General features: G+C 54.8%; 1 protein-coding gene across 1 annotated transcript in view; it reads right to left on the reverse strand.

Moving 5' to 3' along the window:
• Positions 1-9,186, reverse strand: part of SPEG (striated muscle enriched protein kinase) — a 61,106-nt gene extending 51,920 nt beyond the window's left edge. Inside the window, 6 exon segments of the mRNA XM_049768418.1 lie at positions 1,316-2,625; positions 5,579-5,915; positions 6,003-6,092; positions 6,820-6,849; positions 7,964-8,006; positions 9,104-9,186. Coding sequence (XP_049624375.1) covers positions 1,316-2,625; positions 5,579-5,915; positions 6,003-6,092; positions 6,820-6,849; positions 7,964-8,006; positions 9,104-9,136 — 1,843 coding nt within the window. The 5' untranslated portion in view covers positions 9,137-9,186.
• Between the last annotated feature and the right edge of the window lie 8,327 nt (positions 9,187-17,513).

Below are 17,513 nucleotides of genomic sequence, written 5' to 3' on the forward strand. Positions count from 1 at the left end.
CCCCCACTGACAATTCTTGGCCCATCAGGTCAGCGCTTGAATGCAAATGCTCAAGGATGCAGTGCTGCTAGGAGTCTCCAGAGGAACTCCCAGGTTGCAGCTGGCAGTGCTCTGGGAACTTGTAATGCCAGGAATCGAACCCAAGATCATATGCTAGACATACACCCGTACTGCTGCACACTGCTGGCTTAAAAGCACTATGTTGATGAGAAAAATGAGGTGGTAAGTCCAATGGAAGAGACACTAGCTGCAGGTGGGGATGAAGTCAAGAATGGCTCCTGTTGGCACCAGAGTGATAGTACAGCGGGTAGGGCCTACTTTGCATACAGCCAACCTGGATTGGATCCCCGCCATCCATATGGTACCCTGAGCACTGCAAGGAGAGATTCCTCAGTGCAGAGCCCTGAGTATCCCTGAGCACCACCAGATGTGTCTCCCCAAAATAAAAAATAAAAGGCTCCTACTTTAGTCCAGAGCGATTGTAGGTATACTGGCCTTGTACATAGCCAAGCACCATCACATGTGGTCCAAAGAGCAAAGAAAAAGAAAAAAAGAATAGCTCCCATTGCCTGGACCTAAGTAGATATCCCACCTGGGCAAATGGAGACCAGAGTTAACAGTACAGCAGGAGAGAGTGTTCATTTTGCATGTGACAGACCCAGGTTTCACCCTGGTGCCACGTATGGTCCTCCTTAGCCCCACCAGGAGTGATCCCTGAGCACAGAGCCAAGACTATGCTCTGAGTACTGCTGGATGTGGCTCAAAAAGCAACAACAAGGCCTGAGTGATGGCATAGCAGTAAGGTGTTTGCCGTGCACGCAAGCGACCCAGTATGATGGTGGTTTGAATCCCAGCATCCCATATAGTCCCCTGAGAATGCTAGGAGCGACTTTTGAGTGCAGAGCCAGGAGTAACCCCTGAGCACCGCCGGGTGTAATCGCCCCCTAAAAAAACAATAACAACAACAATTTTTTTTAGGTGGGAGACCAAACATGAACTGACAGGAGACCCAAGGATAGATGTGAAGGAGGGAGGCTGGCTCTAATAGGGAGCCCTAACCTAGTGAGTACCTTCCTCTCTTTTATTTCCTCCCCACTCCAGGAGTGGGTTGCGCTGAGACCCCCTCAAGTCTCCATCTGCCCAGGTTAGGTCCTTGACCCAAAAGAAGGCTGATCACTGGGCCCAAGAGTGTCAGGCACCTGGTCTCAGTTTCCCTCTCTCCAAACACAAATCGCAGAACCCTCAGGGATCTTTCTGCTCCAACCTTGCTAACAACCTCTTTTCATGCACCCTCTTTTCTCTCCCCAGCCCTCACCGAGTTCTGGTGAGGTGGGCCTAGCCCGACGTCCTCGGGTATGGCTGCGGCCCCCGCGGCGGTCCCAGGCTCCCCAGGGCCCATCTTCCTCAGGCCCTGCCCTGTTCTTCTCCGAAGTGGGAAGCGAAGTAGCAGTAGCGGTGCCCTCTTGGCCTGGCGTGGCCCAGGGCAGGAAACGCACGGCCTGTGCCTGCGGCTCCCCCCGTTTGCGACCCGGGGGGGCTTTCGTCCTGATGTCGGGGGCATCGGAGGAGGCGGCGGGGGGTGGCACGGGGCTGCGACACTCCTGGATGGCTCTACTCCGGGTCAGCGGGTACTGGTCGCGCCGCCTGACCTCCTGCTGCGGGCCTTCTCCGGGGGGCTCCGTCCTGCCCGCAGACCCACGGCTGCGAGGAGGCCTCGCCGGCTCATCGCCTGGCTTAGCCGGGGAGCTGGGAAGAGGCAGAGGTGACGGGGTTGCGGGGCTCCCGGCTCGGGGGGTCTTGGGGGTGGAAGGCCTGGAGAAGAGCGGGGGCTCTCCGGGCTCTCGGGGGGACGGGGCGCGCTGGAGCGTGGTGCGCAACGACTCGTGGGAGCGCACCAGCTCCTCCCGCGACGTGGAGCGACGGATCCGGCCCAGTTCTTGGGCGAAGCGCAGCTCGAGGTCGGAGGCCGGGCTGCGCTGCCGGGTGCGCTCGTCCAGCGAGGCGGCCTTCTGCTGGAACAGGCGGCGCCGCTCGGCCACGCTGCTGCCCGTGGGTGCGCGCAGCTCCTCCTGCGAGCCCCAGGATGCGCCGGCCGCGTCCGACTTGGGCTGCTCCAGCGAGCGCGCCTTGCGCAAAGGTACCCAGGGGCGCAGGGGCGCCGGGGGCGAGTCGCTGCGCTCCAGGCTGCGGCGCCGCTCCTCGAAGAATTGCAGCTTGTCCAGGATGCGGGAGCCCGCACGCACCAGCCGGGGCGAGCGGCCCAAGGCCGACAGGCGCCCCGAAGCCTCGCTCAGGGGTGTCTGGGGCCGGGACTCCGCCGTGCCCGGGAGCGAGGGCCCCGACGATTTGGACTTCTTGCTCCGCTTCTCTTCGGCGGTGCCAACGGCGTCCTCGGGTGGCCCCGGCTCCTGCGGGCGCCGGTGGGGCGAGGTGGGCCTTGCTGATGATGACGGCTGGGGGCTGAGTCCCGGTGGAGGCCGCTTCCCCACCCGTGGGGACGGCGGGGGCAGGAGAGCGGATTTGGAGGCAGAAGGCTGCTGCGCAACGGCACGACGCGGGGCTTCACTGGCGGGCAGAGGCTGCGGGTCCGGCTCTTCCCTGCACAGTCCGCTCGGTGGGATGCTGCTGCGGAGACCGAGAAGGAGAAGGGTGCAAGATTCAGGGGATCCCCTCCTCCCAGGCTTAGCTCGTGACAGGAACTGGGTGGTTGGTGGAGCATGCTAGGAAGGCTGGTTGGTGGTGGTGGTGGTGGTGGTGAGGGGGGGACCCAGGCCAGACCCTCTGCCGCCCCACTCCAGGCTAAGGAGGAAGGCACAGCCCAGAGCAGGAACAGGAGAAAGGGGGCCGCCCTAGGGGGTATCAGTAGATTAGGCTGATGGCAGGGTCCAGGTAGGGACTCAGCCCCCAGAGGATCTGGCCGGTCCCCTCGCCCCCAGCCCCTGCCAGCCCCCCCCCCCACTCCCAAGCTGGAACAGGTGAGCAAGTGAGCGGTGGGAAGAGAAATGGATGAGGCGCAGATCTAGAGGATGAATGAAGGGTGGGGGAAGGAAGGGGTTGGTGGGGAGGGCCCCCCTCAAAAAATACAGCGTCTAGGGGCTGGGGAGAGAGAGAGAGAGAGAGAGAGAGAGAGAGAGAGAGAGAGAGAGAGAGAGAGTACAATAGGGAGGGTGGCTGCCTTGCATGGGCTGACTGGATTCGATCTCCAGCATCCCATATGGTCCCCTCCCAGCACCACAAGTAATTCTTGAGTATTGCCAGGTGTGGCCCCAAAATCAAAATATTTATTTTAGAAATGCAACCTCCTACCTTTTCTATCCCCAGTTGGCCCCTCTGCCTAGCCCATCAAGCAGCAAGTTATACCTCTCTGCAGAGAGGCATCTAGAATAGACATAGGCCTGCAGGCAGCATCCCTAATCTCCAGGGTTACCTGATACTTAGCCCAACACGAGCCCATCCCCATGCCATAGGGACACAAATATCTACTGGGGCCTCAAAGTATGAGGGACTAAGCTACAGGCCTGGGGACCCCTGTGCACCCCCCATTCTGGCACAGGACTCTGAGGCTGTCCCAACCTTGAGAGAGTTACCTTGAGTCCTTGGAAACCCCCCAAGCAGCACAGAAGCTCCCCCAAAGGGGTATGCTCAGAAATAACTCAGCTCAGAAATAACTGCCGCGTGGGCCTGAATAGAAGGTGTGGGGGGTAGGGGGAGAAAGGGAAGGAGCTGGTCAGCCCCAAGTCCTCTCTCACCCACAGAGCTCTTCGGGCCCAGGAGCTGGCTCTGCTTCCCCCAGGAGTTCCCTGAGGAGGGGTGCAGGGGGTGGGGGTGTGGTGTGGTAAAGATTATCAGCAAGGAGCAAGCCTGCTGCATCCACCCCACACATCAGAGCAGGCTCCCACAGCACTAGGGCTGTGTTGGCCTTGTGTGAAAAAGCTGAAAATACACCAAGGCGCCTCATCCTCTGATCGGGACTGTTATTAATAAAGGTCCGTTAGGAACAGAGAAACGGGGGCTTACAGAAGTCCAGGGGAAACCCACCCATGGGGCAGGGGAGATGGATGGGGACAGCCCAGAAATGCAGACACCCAGGTGCTAACCTGAACTAGTCCTGAACTCTTGTTCCCTCCAAAATACCAAGGGGATCTAGGGACATGGAGGTCGGGGAAAGAGCAGAGGACGGGCCCAAGCATGAGACCTAAGGATGCCCAAGTGCCAGTGTTCATTGGCTAGGTTAGGCACCCATGCTACAGACCTCACCTCTTATGGGGGGGGGGAACCCTAAAGTCCACAGGGCCTTAGGGGGCACAAACCTTAGTCTGTTGCATGCCCCCCAACACACACAGGCAGAGCCTACTAGGGTGAAGGATGCCAGTGCCCCAGAAATGGCCTTTGGGAACCAAGTGAGGCCCAGGAGAAATCGGGGACAGCAGAGGCCTCTTGCCGGGCCAGCCACTATAGCACAGACATCATCACGAAGGAAATGGGTTCCTCTGAAGTTGCCATAGCAACTCCAGGCTCTGGCTGCGGCCTGGCAAAGGCAGACTGGAAAGGAAAAGGCAAGTCTGGGGCACAAAAGCGCCCAGATAATGCCAACCTGATACAGCTTGGGCCACCCACCCTGCGGCTGCCCTGGTCTGCTCTTCAGCCCACCCCTCACCACATCACCCCCCCAAAAAAACAACTGCCCCCCTTCTGCCTTCCCTTGCTCCTCCATGCTACCTTCCACCCCCACCCATTATCAGACCCCTCTCAGCTTCCCCAAAGTCACCCCCCCCATACCTCAATGGCCAGCCACTCCCTCTTCCACTGTGGTACTTCCTCCTGGATCTGCCAGCCCCCAAATCTCCAAAAATGGCTCCTCTGCTCACTGCACACCTCCGCGGCTCATCGCCCACTCCTAGGCCAACCTTCAGCCCTGCCTCAGACCTCAGCCCAGGGAATGTCACAGGCCAGGAAGCCCCATCTCCATCGAGTCCCGGTCTTCTTTCTTCTAGCACTGTACCTCAAGCCCCTACCTCCCCACGCCTCCATCCTCCTGCTTTGGAGAGGAGGGTGGATTTAGCTCCATCTCTTTCCCCCACCTCGACCACCTCGCTCTCTGCCGTCTCCTGACTGCTCTTCTGCTCTCCTGGGAGCTGCCCTTAGGAAAGGTTCCTTTGCCCAGAAAAAGGCACTCAGGGGAGCAGGAATGTGCAGAGCCCAAAAGGCGGCAGCTGCGGAGACAGCAGGCAGAGGGGGTTGGGGGAGTCCTGAGGACAAGAGCAGCCTGAATGAGTGAGCAGAAGAGGGCCCCCTGGGGAAAGTGAAGATCTGGGAAAAGGGGGGGGGGGAGACAGGGAAGGGACAGAGGGGTGCATGAAATCATGGAGAGGGCACTGTGAGCCAACACGGGGGGGGGGGGGGTGTGATGGAGGCAGGGAGGTGGCAAGCCGGCCGCATGGTGATGGAGGAGGTGGCAGAGACCAGGAGTAGAAGCACGGATGGTGCAGTGGGGTGGCAGATGGAGCTGTGAGGGACAAGCAGACAGCATGGTGAGATGGGACAGGACAGGGCAGGCCGGCACGAGGCCGTTACTTACACGTGGATTGAGAGCGCCCGTCCTCGGTATAGACTGAATGCGCTGCCGTACGCGTCACTGGCCACTGCAAGGCTATCCTCTGACCCCCAGCTTGCGCCCACCAGATTAGCTCGAGAAGCCCGCACCAGCGGCTCCACCCCCAGGTGCCGTGGCCCGGCCCCGGTTGCCTGTGCTTGCCTTGGGCTGCCCAGGAGGCGGCGGGGGCCACCTCTGCTGCCCGCTTCTTGTTCCAGCACCGTCTGCCCGCTGCCCCACCAGCTCACTTGCTCCTCGGATGTGCCTGTCACGGAGGTCGGAGGGGTGTCCAGAGAAGTGCCCACCAAGGTGTCGGAGCCCCCTGGAGAAAGGAGTGCAGTGAAGCCTGGGTGCCTCCCCCGGGAAGACTTTCTGCCAGCTCCCACAGCAGCCCAGAGCAAGACCTCACCCGTAGGGGTGCTGAAGGCCCTGTCATCCCGTAGCTCCAGGCGCTGGGTCCCCGGCACATCGCTGATGTCATCCTCACCCGTCTCTGAGTCTGGAGAAAAAGGGGTCTGTGTGGGCCGGGCCTCCACCCGCTGCCTCCAACTCTGCCTCTGCCACCTCCTGGCTCCCCCTTGGCAGGGCTCTGGCACCCGCTTCCGCCCCCTTGTGTTCCCTACATCCTGGGCTTTTACAGGGAATGCCTCTCATGCCAGTCCCCTGGTTATGCACACCTTCCTCTCCACTTACTATGGCACCTTGGTAGGTGTCCCCAAAGCTACTCTATTTTTTAATTTGGGGGGCCACACCCAGTGGTGGTGCTCAGGAGTGACTCCCGGCTCTTCGCTCAGGAATCACTCCTGCTGAGTTCAGGGGACCATATGGGATGCCAGGGATTGAACCTGAGTCATCTGTATGCAAGGCAAATGCTCTACCTGTTGTGCTATCACTCCACCTCCCCAAAGCTACCCTTTGTGTCCCCCTCTCCCAGCCACTTAGAAAAGATTATCAGGACCTCACCCCCACCCCCTTGCCCATCAGTACAGCTTTATTCCCCAGTAGTACCCTGACCCCCCAACAAGGTCTTAGGGGCCAAAGCTTGAAATATGGGGTCCAGTTACAAAGAGGAAGTGTCACCTCAGAGCAAAATAATCAGGGCACAGGGCCACCATGACCTCTATCCCAAACCAGCTGAAACCCATCAGGGCACATCTAAGAAGGGGTAAGGAGGTGCCGGTCAGGCAGGGAAGGGGGCAAGGCTTGTGCTGGAGCCAGTTTCCTACCGTAACTTTGCTTTCTGCAGGAGCGGAAAACTTCGCTTCCATAGGAGCAGCAGGAGAAAGACATGGACAGACCGTTATCAGAGTGTTGGAGGGGGGGTAGATGGACAGGCAGGACAGAGGGGAATGGGGGTGCCTAGAGATTCCCTAGGAATGTGATACATGGGGGGATGGGCAGCCCCTCTTCTCTAAAGTTCCTCACCAGCATTGGGGTCTCCTGCCCTCCTGCAATTCTGCACACACTTGGCCTCTTTCCTGGCATGCCCTATGTCCACATACACACAGACACACAAGCACAAACCTGGAACCCCCTTTTAGGGGCCAGTCCCTATTTAGCTATGTGCTTTGATTCTTTTTTTTATTTATTTTTGTTTTTTTTTTTTTGGCCACACCCGTTTGATGTTCAGGAGTTACTCCTGGCTAAGCGCTCAGAAATTGCCCCTGGCTTGGGGGGACCATATGGGATGCCGGGGGATGGAACCGTGGTCCTTTCTTGGCTAGCGCTTGCAAGGCAGACACCTTACCTCTAGCGCCACCTCACCAGCCCCGTGCTTTGATTCTTTATGATAAGATGCACCCCTTGCTAAGAGGTCTGGCAACTGGTCTAAGAGCAGTTTCTTAGGCTTATATTTTTGAGGGGGCCCACATCCGGCAATGCTCGAGGAGACTCCTTTGCTCTAGGCTCAGCAATCACTTTCTAGACGGCCTCCAGGGACCCTACGGGATGCCAGGGATGGAACCTGGATTGGACATGCGCAAAGCAAGCACCTTGGATGCTGTAAGATCTTTCTAGTTTCTCTCAAGCCTATTTTTTCGCTTTCCCAGATTCTAGCATATTCTGTGCCTCAGTTTCTGAATGCCATGACCAGAGGCTTGGGCTCTGAACACAACTCTACCTCCTTCCCCGCAACTTAGTCCCAAAAGAAAACAAAGGAGCCCAGGGCTATGGGGGGGGGGTCTGCTAGTGGTCCCCTAGCCCCCATAGCTGGGTAGCCTACAGCTGCAGAACACATGGGCATTTGGGGGGGGGAGCAGGAGAGGGTTCCCACATCTCCTGGTCTGTCTTCAGGGCTGGGAAAGTCGTGAAGGGACAGGGACAGAGCAGAAGAGTGAGTGAGCCAGAGCCAGGAGCTCACTGTCCACGCACCATGGGTGAATCGGCCAAAGGCCCGGCGGGAATGGCCACTTTTCTGAAAGAGAAAAGCCAGAATGAGAGGTTGAGGGCAAAGTTTATCTCCTGGTATTTGAGACCTTCTGCCCAAAACTCTCTAGGGATCAGAAACTCATTCCAGGGATCAGGGTGTGACCGTGCTTGTGGGGTGGGGGAGGAATGGGGAGGTGACGGGGTGAAAGAGGGACGGGGATGTACTGGATAGGATGGGGGTGCCAACCTGCCCTGGCAAGAATGCCCCCGCTTTCACTTGCCTGCCAAGCTCTCAGCCAAGTCCAGCTTGGCCTAAACAAGACCGGGGAGGCAGGAGCAGAGAGGGCAAAGCTGTGGGCGAAGTGCTGGCGTTGGTGACAGACAGAGAGGCTCCCAGGCCTGAGACCCGGAAAGTCACCCCTGGGGGTGGCTGCAGAGGATGTGGGAATAGGCAGCAGAATGAGGTGCAGGAAGAAGGGGGGGAGATGCTTGGGATGACAGGGTTATGGAGGAACAAGGACACAGATTCCTCCAGAGGGAAGAAGGCCTGATTCTTGCCACCTGCTATAGGTGTGGAGCAGGAGGGGAGGTCATGATAATGAGGCGGGGGGGGGGGGGGAACAGAGGGCCAAGTCCCCCCCCCCCCACAAGGGCTGAGCCGGCTAGATCTCTAGAGGGGCTGCCGATTCCCAGAAGACAGGGAGGGGAGAGAGAAGAGGAGGATGGAATTCCTTACTCTCAGGGCCCATCCCTAAGCTTTGCTTTGCTTCTGGCTTCTTGGGGAGCTGGGGAAGATGGAAGGCTCCAGATGTGGGGGTGATGGGGGGGGGGGGAGAAAGCCGGGCGGGGCCGGGGCTGGACAGTAGCCAGAGGTGGCCAAAGGATCAAGAGTGAAAAACAAGCCAAAAAAAAAAGTGAGGCGGGTGATGGCAGGGTACTGCGGGGATGGGGTGGAGGGTCTGTCCTTGAAGCACCCCAACTCTGCAGTGGGGGCCATCTCCCCCACCCAGCCCTGCTCCAGCAGCCAGGGTGGGGCCAGCGCCGCTGCAGCCAGCAACCCCCTCCTCGGGCCAGGCCGCCCTGCCCAAGCCCCCTCTCTCTTCCAGGCCCCCTCGCAGCGCCGCCCGCCCCCGGAGCCCTCACCTGGAAACGCTTCTTCACCCACAGCTTCTTCATGGCGGGGGAGGGGGCCGGGCCGGCGGCCGGGCGAGGAGGGGACGGGCGGGGGCGGAGCCAAGGCCGGGGGCGGGGATAAGTGGGGCGGGGCCTAATTGACAGGTGGGGCGGGGCCTGGGCGGGGGCGGGGTCTAGCGGCCGGCGGCGGCTGCGGATAAATGACAGGCCGTGCGGGAGACAGGGTGGTGGTGGTGGTGGCGGCGGTGGAGGCTGCACCCTCCAGCCTGCTCCCCCACCCTCACCCCCGCCTGGCACCCCTGCTCGAGCCGCTCGCTTTCTCTGCGGACATCTCTGCGGCGGTCTCCGCACCCACCAGCACTTAGGGAAACTGAGGCACAGAAAAGGAGGCTGGTCCTAGAAGGGAGCCAACCCGCTCCGATCGCCCTTGACGCACGCTTTGGGGGCGGCTCCAGGAGGTCAGCCGCATGCCCACAAACGCTCACGCACAGCACGCACGCCGTGGTGGCTGCCAGCCTGCCCCCAACTTTGCAGGGCAGAGCAAAGAAAGCGCTGTGAGGTCCCGGACGGTGCTTGCAACTTGCAACTGGGCATTGGCATGGACGTGCACCCAGGCTATGAAAATCTCTAGGAGTATCAGGAAAGCAGAGTGGGGGCTTTGGGAGGGTTTTGATAGTGGGTATTCCAATCCACATACAAATATCACACACAGAGTAAGTATTCCAAATCCACTCCCTAACCACCCCCCCCCCCACACACACACATACACGTTAAGGCGCACAGAGGCTCCCGTTATTCACAAATTCGACCCACCTTCTCACTATGCTTCACTATCCTCCCATCAGCAACGTGTACTTGGCTTACATAAAATTCCAACTTGAGAAAGCGATTCCTTAGACAGACAGCATAAACATATGGTCCCTCATTTACCACAATCTAATGAGCTTGAACCCCTTCAGCAACCTTAGTTGGCTCTGTGGAACTTGTTGGGGATGGGGTGGAAGTTGAACATCAAAGATCAGTGAAGCCACACGGGTTCAATTATCATATGTTTCCCCACACACACCCCAGATCTAAATGTCCACCTGGGCTCCTCCCTATATACAAAGCGTATAAAATGGGTTCTGAGAAGTTTCTTCCAAGTGTCATTAACATTTCTGGCTTCCTAAGTACTTCACATGAATTAACTCAGTTAATCCTCGAAACAAAAGGGAAAACTAGCACAGAGAGGTGATGTGCCGCCCAAGAATTCGAACCCATCATGCATTGTTATTGAACTGCTTAAATGTCATTGAGTTACTACTTAAAAGACATTGAGTTACACTGAATATTGCTCCTTAAAATGTCACACGGTGGGGCCGGTGAGGTGGCGCTAGAGGTAAAGTGTCTGCCTTGCAAGCGCTAGCCAAGGAAGGACCGCTGTTCGATCCCCCAGCGTCCCATATGGTCCTCCCAAGCCAGGGGCAATTTCTGAGCACTTAGCCAGGAGTAACCCCATAGCATCAAACAGGTGTGGTCCGAAAAAAAAAAAGTCACATGGTGATTGAAGGAAAGATCCACAAACTTTACATATTTGTAGAAACCAGGGGTCAAGCCTAGGACCTCACACACAAACCAGGTAGGCCAACACAGAGCTATAGCCCCAGCCAGACTTCACTTCTTTTCTCATTTATTTTAGTTTTGGGGCCCTGTGCATAGGGCTTACTCCTGGCTCTGTGCTTAGGGATCACTCCTAGTAATCTGGGGAGATCTAGCTGAGTGGGGGGATATGTAATGCTGGGGTCTGAACTCTGGTCAGCACTGTACTATCTCTCCATGCCAAGACTTTACTCCTTGAAAGCACAGAGCCAACTTATTAAGTTGGTCCAGCCTGCACAAGCATATGCTGAAGTGACTCCAGTTGCCAACAGACCTTGCTCGTTTTCACTTTATCTGGCTCCCAAAGATCCTCCAGCTTATGATCATTTCAGCTTTGGGGGAGGCAGAGACTGATCACACCCAACTGCACAGTGATTTTTTTTTTTTCTGGCTCTGTACTTAGGATGATTCCTGGTGATCCTCAGGGTACCCTATAAGATGCTGGGGACTGAACCCAAGCCACCTGGTGTACTGTTTCTCTGGCCCATCTGATCCTTTTATCTTATTTTGTTTTGGGGTCACACCTTGCTGCGCTCAGGGGTTAGTTACTCCTGGCTCTGCACTCAGAAATCATCCCTGGCAGGCTCTAGGGACCATATGGGTTGCCAGGAATTGAACCGAGGTCTGTCGGGTTGGCTGTGTGCAAGGCAAACGCCCTACTGCTGTGCTATGGCTCTGGCACCTTTTATCTTTTTCTGTTTATTTTGTGTTGCTTTGTTTTGGGGTGCATGCAGGCGATGCTCAGGGGTTACACCTAGCTCTACTCTCAGTAATTACTCCTGGTGGGCTCAGGGAGCATATGCGATGCCAGAGATTGAACCCTGGTCAGCTGTGTGCAAGACAAACACCTTCCCCACTCTGCTATCACTCTGGCCACTGACCCTTTTATCATGAAGCTGAAGATCATGTTTATCTGGGGTGTTGTTATCCCAAGGCTATAGTGTTGTGTGCAGATTGGCATATGCCTAGCCTTGAGGAGGGGAAGCCTCACAGTCCCTGTTGGTTCCAGCCAGAAGACCCCGACACCCACAGCTGCTTGCCTTGTCCACTCTCAACACATCTACTCACAGATGGGGAGCTGTGTGAGAAGAGGGGAGTAACCTGAGCCCCTGTTCCCCAGGAGAATCCGAGGGGCTGGCACATTCCGTAGCAAAAATAACCAATGGGTAGCAGACATGAGTGACGGGACAGCTGGATGAGGCGAGGCCTGTAGGATTCTGTGTTCCAGCTGAGGCCCCATGCTGCCCACCCCCTCTAGGCCTGGCCTGGGGCATGGACTAAGTCGCCTGCAGCTGGTCCCATTTTTCTTCCATGGTTGGGGGCTGTGTCCTCTACCACTCCCCTGTCCTTAGACTTTCCAGCTTGGCACAGTCAGCTCCTCTCCTTATACAGCAATACCCCCAGCCACCAAATCCTTCCCATTGTTGCCACAGACCCTCCTCTCAGCCAGGCCCACCTGCTACCCTCTTGCCTTTTTCCTTTCTTCCTGATTCACTGTATATCCTACAGCCTTCACTTATTTCACTTTGATTTTGTGTGTTTATGTTTGCTTTGGGGCCACAACCAGGGGAGATCAGGGATTATTCCTGGCTCTATGCTCAGGGATCACTTGGGAGGCTGGGGATTGAACCCGGGTAGGCTGCATACAAGACAAGTAACTATTCCACTGTACTATAGCTCCAGTCCCACCCCACTCTTTATGACACACTCCATATGTAATTTGGGGGAGAGAAGTATTTGGGCCATACCTGGCTGTGCTCAGGGCTTACTCTGGCTCTGTGCTCAGGGATCACTCCTGGTAGGCTCAGGGGTTTATATAGGAATGCTGGGTACCAAACTCTTGATATGCTGAGTGCAAAATAAGCACCCAGTCCTAATATTACTTCTCCAATCCTACACTCTGTAATGCTGACATAAGTTTTCTACTTGTCATTTAGGTCCCCTTCCTGAAAAATATTCTTTAGGAAGACAAGCAATTTGGTCTGCCTCAGTCCCCATTACCCCCTTCTCTATGTTTACATGCATGTGTATGTGTGTGTGCATGCACACACATCAAAGCAAACAGTAGTTGGCACATGAGTGCTGGATAAATAGAGGAAGGTGTCCAAGTGGGGTTGCAGAGGATGCTAGTTGCCATGGATGGGGATAGCACATCTTCCTGGATCAGCTTCCTGGATCAGCCTTCCACTCCTCCCTAGCTGCACCCAGAGCCTTTTCCAAGAAAAAGCAGGAGAGGAGACCCTCTTGTATGTTGCTCTAGATCTTCTAGGAAGTGTCAGGAGTCTCTCCTGTTCAGGCTCTGGCTATGTCTCCATTCTTTCCACCCCTCCACCCATCAGGTCTTGGCCCAAGATGTGGTCACTAATTAGACTCATTCCCAGCTCCAGGTTTCCTCTTGACCCTTCCTCCAACATGCACATTCCAGGTTCAGAAAAAGGGAAAAGCTAATGACAAGGGCCAGGAAGATAGCTCAAAGCACTGAGAATATGCTTTGTATGTGACAGGTCGAAGATTGGATCACCAAACCACATCATCTCTTGAGAACAACTAGGAATGATGCCCAGTCAGAGTAGCACCTGATCACCACTGGATATAACCCCAAAACAACAATGATGGTGAGAGGTATTGGAAGAACACACTCCACACAGTTGATGTTTGTCCTTTCCCTTCCCCTGTGGTTGTTGGTCCTCATCCCCTCTTATGCTCTCTATGCCTTCAGGTTCCCAGCATGAACTACCATCTGTTATCCTTTAGCTCTTTTGTTTGGCACCGGAACCTTCCAGACCCTGCTTCTGAATCTTCCAACTAATACACACATCAGTGAGCATCAGTAACTTGACCCTTCTGGCCACAATCTTTCTCCTCCGACCCCTGCCCTAATTCTTGAGCAGAGAGTCCCTCCTCCAGCCTTCCATGTCCCAAGCTTCAAGGCGGCCCTCTCTCTGATCACTTGCTCATCACTCACTTTGCAAGTCCTCCTCCTCAAGAGAAGAATGTCTTTTGTCTCAGAGGCTGGGTCAGGAGGTTGGGGGAGATATGGTCAATGAGATGGATACCTGGGTTTCTTTTTGTTGAGTTCTCAATGTGAACTCATAAGCCTGGCCCTGGATCTCCCTAGTCATGTGGCCTCAGGAAAATGTGGGCTGGCCATTTCTTCTTTGGAGCTCATTTTTATGTTTAAGTTATAAAAATACTTGGGGATTAGAATTGGAACTAAAGATACAAGACAACTTTTTGTTGTTGTTGTTTTGTTTTGTTTTGTTTTGGGGCCACATTCAGTGATGCTCAGGGGTTACTCCTGACTATGCACTCAGAAACCGCTCCTGGCTTGGATGACCAGATGGGACACCAGAAATAGAATCCAGTTCCATCCTGGATCAGCCCTATTCAAGGCAGACACCCTACCACTGTGCTATTGCTCTGGCCCCAAGACAGCATGTTTAATGCATATTAAAGACTACTAGTGGGGGCTGGAGCGATAGCATAGCAGTAGGCAATTTGCCTTGCATGCAACCAACTCCAGATGGACTCTGGTTTGATTTCCAGTATCCCATATGGTCCCCTGAACCTGCCAGGAGTGACTTCTGAGTACAGAGCCAGGAGTAACCCCTGAACACAAACAAACGAACAAAAACAAAGACTACAGGGCCCGGAGAGATAGCACAGTGGTGTTTACCTTGCAAACAGCCAATCCAGGACCAAAGGTTGTTGGTTCGAATCCCGGTGTCCCATATGGTCCCCCGTGCCTGCCAGGAGCTATTTCTGAGCAGACAGCCAAGAGTAACCCCTGAGCAGCACCGGGTGTGGCCCAAAAACCAAAAAACAAACAAACAAACAAAAAAAACAAAGACTACCAATGGCCATGAGACATAGTACAGAGGATTAGGATGATTGCCTTGCCTGCAGCCAATCTGGCATCCTATAAAGTCCTCGAGCCCTATCAGGAATGATCCCTGAGCACAAAGTCAGGAGTAAACTCTGAGGACCACCAGGTATAACCCCCAAATAAATAATGAAGACTTTACCCAGTAACCTACATTCCTGCCACTTTCCTCTTTGTTTCTCACCCCATGCCCTAGTTCCATGCCCTGCTATCCTTGCTCCCAACTCTCCAACCAGCCGTCCTTTCATCTTTTTCTTTTCCAGCCCAGCCTCCCTAAGCCAGGCCATGCTCCCTCCATCCTTGCACTGCATCCCAGGCTTTATGTGTGCCAGGAACCTTCTCATCAGCCCCATCTTTTGAGCCAGATGGCAATTCCATCCAGGAAACTGCCTTCTCCTCTGCAGCCAGGTTTTGGTTGGGCTTCCTCGAGAACCCTGAAGTCCTCCTGCAGTGGATCTCAACCTCAACAGTCTTCCATGAGGAAGTCTAAGCTCTGAGAGTAGCTCAGGAACTGACTGTCACTGGGCAGGTCCAGGAGGGGTTGGGGGGACGGGCAGTAGTAGGAACAGAAGCCAGATGCAACCAATCAGTGTCCCAGTATCACAGAAGCAAACCTCCTCCCTCCTCCAACATCCTGTCAGAGGGATAGAGGAGTTAAGCTCCAGGTTCTTTGCCCTGGGTCAGACCCAGGCTTTGCCACCTTCTAACTGTCCAACAGGACATGCTGTTTGATCCTTTTGAGCCCCTGCTATCCCAGGGTTGCTTGGGACTTAAATGGCACATCATGTATATGTGAGATCGTGATTTATATTTTCCCCGCATATTCCCTGTGCACAATGGCCGGGATAGCTGTAATAGTAGCTATTCATACTATCGCAAATGACTACAATTATAATCAATTAATAATAATTGTAAGGCTGCTCTCGGGGTAAAGATTTTGCCAGTGTGAACAAGCTCTGAAACGTGACTGGCTGCAGTCGGAACTTCCTCCTGTTCTAATGCACTCCCACTCCAGCCCTGATGCAGACCCATAGCTGCCAGGGACCCACGATAAGCACAGCCTCTCCAACATGCTAGTCCACCTGCCTCTCCTCTCTCTAGGTCAGCCCTGTCAGGGTCCAAGTTATAGAGGGATGCTTCTGGGAAGGGGGCTCTAGGGCCCTGTTGCTAGTCCTCATTTGGGAAATAGGACAGTCTAGGGAGGCCTCCTTCCATACCTTGCTCATCCTCCTATCTTGGGAACTTTTTTGGGTGGGAGAACAGTAAATGGAGCTCAGGGTTTACTCTTGGCTCTGTGCTCGGGATTGAGGGATCACTCTTGAGACTCAGAAGCCTCTATGAGGGCCAGGGCATAGAAGCCAGGTTGGCCATATACAAGGCAAGCACACTACCCACTCTACTATTGCTCTGGAACTTCTTGAGAAATAAATTAAAAAAAAATGTGAAGTAGAAACCTAGAGGACTTGTCTTGAATTTTAGGGTGGCCCTTTTCTTTCAGCATTCCTGCTTAGGACCTCAGTTCCTCACACAGGAAGGCTGGACTCTCTGTGGACCTTCCAAATGGACACAAACATGGCGGCCACCTGCAGATTTTTTCTTCCTCTCAGATTTCCAGATTGATACTCTTCCAGCCTTGCCCTTTGACCTTGGGTGTGTTCAGTCCTCTGACCCTAAGGAGTTTAAATCTTCTGCTCAGCTCTCTAACAGATCACCCCCAAACACACACATACACGCACATTCACATTCTATATATACACACACATACATTCACACAACTCATACAATTATATGCAAAATCCCATTCACACACACTCACTCACACCCAATCACACATACACTCATATATGCTCACATATATGCATTCACACAATTACCTACACACAAACACTAACTCACATTCATACACTCACAGACTCCACACACATGCTCACTCAAACACACATGACAGCCAGCCTGGGAGAGCCTGTGCCTGACAAAGCCTGAGGCTTTAGAGGGAATCATCCTCACTGATGTCTCTCAGGAAGAAGGCAGGAGAAGGGACAGGCAGGGCTGCACAAAAATGGGGTTCTCTTTTGCCCCATATCCTGACACTGCTGTTACCTAGAAATTTCCCTCCAGGGCTAGACTTCTTCAGCACCCATGTTCATACCCCACATAATATCACCTTCTTCCAAGACAAAGTAACACTCCCCTAATTTTGTTTTTTGTCTTTGTTTTGGGGCCACATCCAGCGGCTGTCCTGGCTCTGCACTTAGGGGTCATTCCTGGCAGTGCTTGGGAACCATATAGGATGCTGGAGATGTAACCTGGGTCAGCGATGTGCAAGGCAAACCTCCTCCCCACTGTGTTATTGCTCTGGCCCCCACCCCTCTAGTCTTTACCCTGCTCTCCACCAACCTCAGCCAGCTTACTCAGAGCTCAGTTCTCTGGGTCCAGCCGACTAAGCTTTTGGCAAGAACTGGTTGACACAGGGCTTGAGGAAGTCAAAAAGGAATGCTGAGGAGGATCAGCCTTGGTCTGGCACCCACACTAGCCTTAGCAGGACCCTACACTGACTAAACCCCCACCCCCACCTCAGGGATCCACACCAGCCAATATCTGCCTTCTGTGGCCTCCAGCTGTAGGTAGATCCAACCCATAGGCTTTGCAGATCAGCTTTACTCACCCTGACTCAGCTATTACACACATAGGCCTGTCACAGATTATATACACACATATGCATGAACTTGCATACATGCAGACATACCTGTGCTCACATGCACACACCCATGCATGCCCAACCCTGGCTCCACCTTCTAATGATTTGCTCCCAATTCCCTCTTGTCCCCACTCTGCCTCATCCCTTCCACATGGTCCCAACCACACCAACCAGCCCCAAGAATTGTAGGGAACTCTGGG

The sequence above is a fragment of the Suncus etruscus genome, chromosome 2, assembly GCF_024139225.1.
Source record: "Suncus etruscus isolate mSunEtr1 chromosome 2, mSunEtr1.pri.cur, whole genome shotgun sequence".
Classification (NCBI taxonomy): Eukaryota; Metazoa; Chordata; class Mammalia; order Eulipotyphla; family Soricidae; genus Suncus; species Suncus etruscus.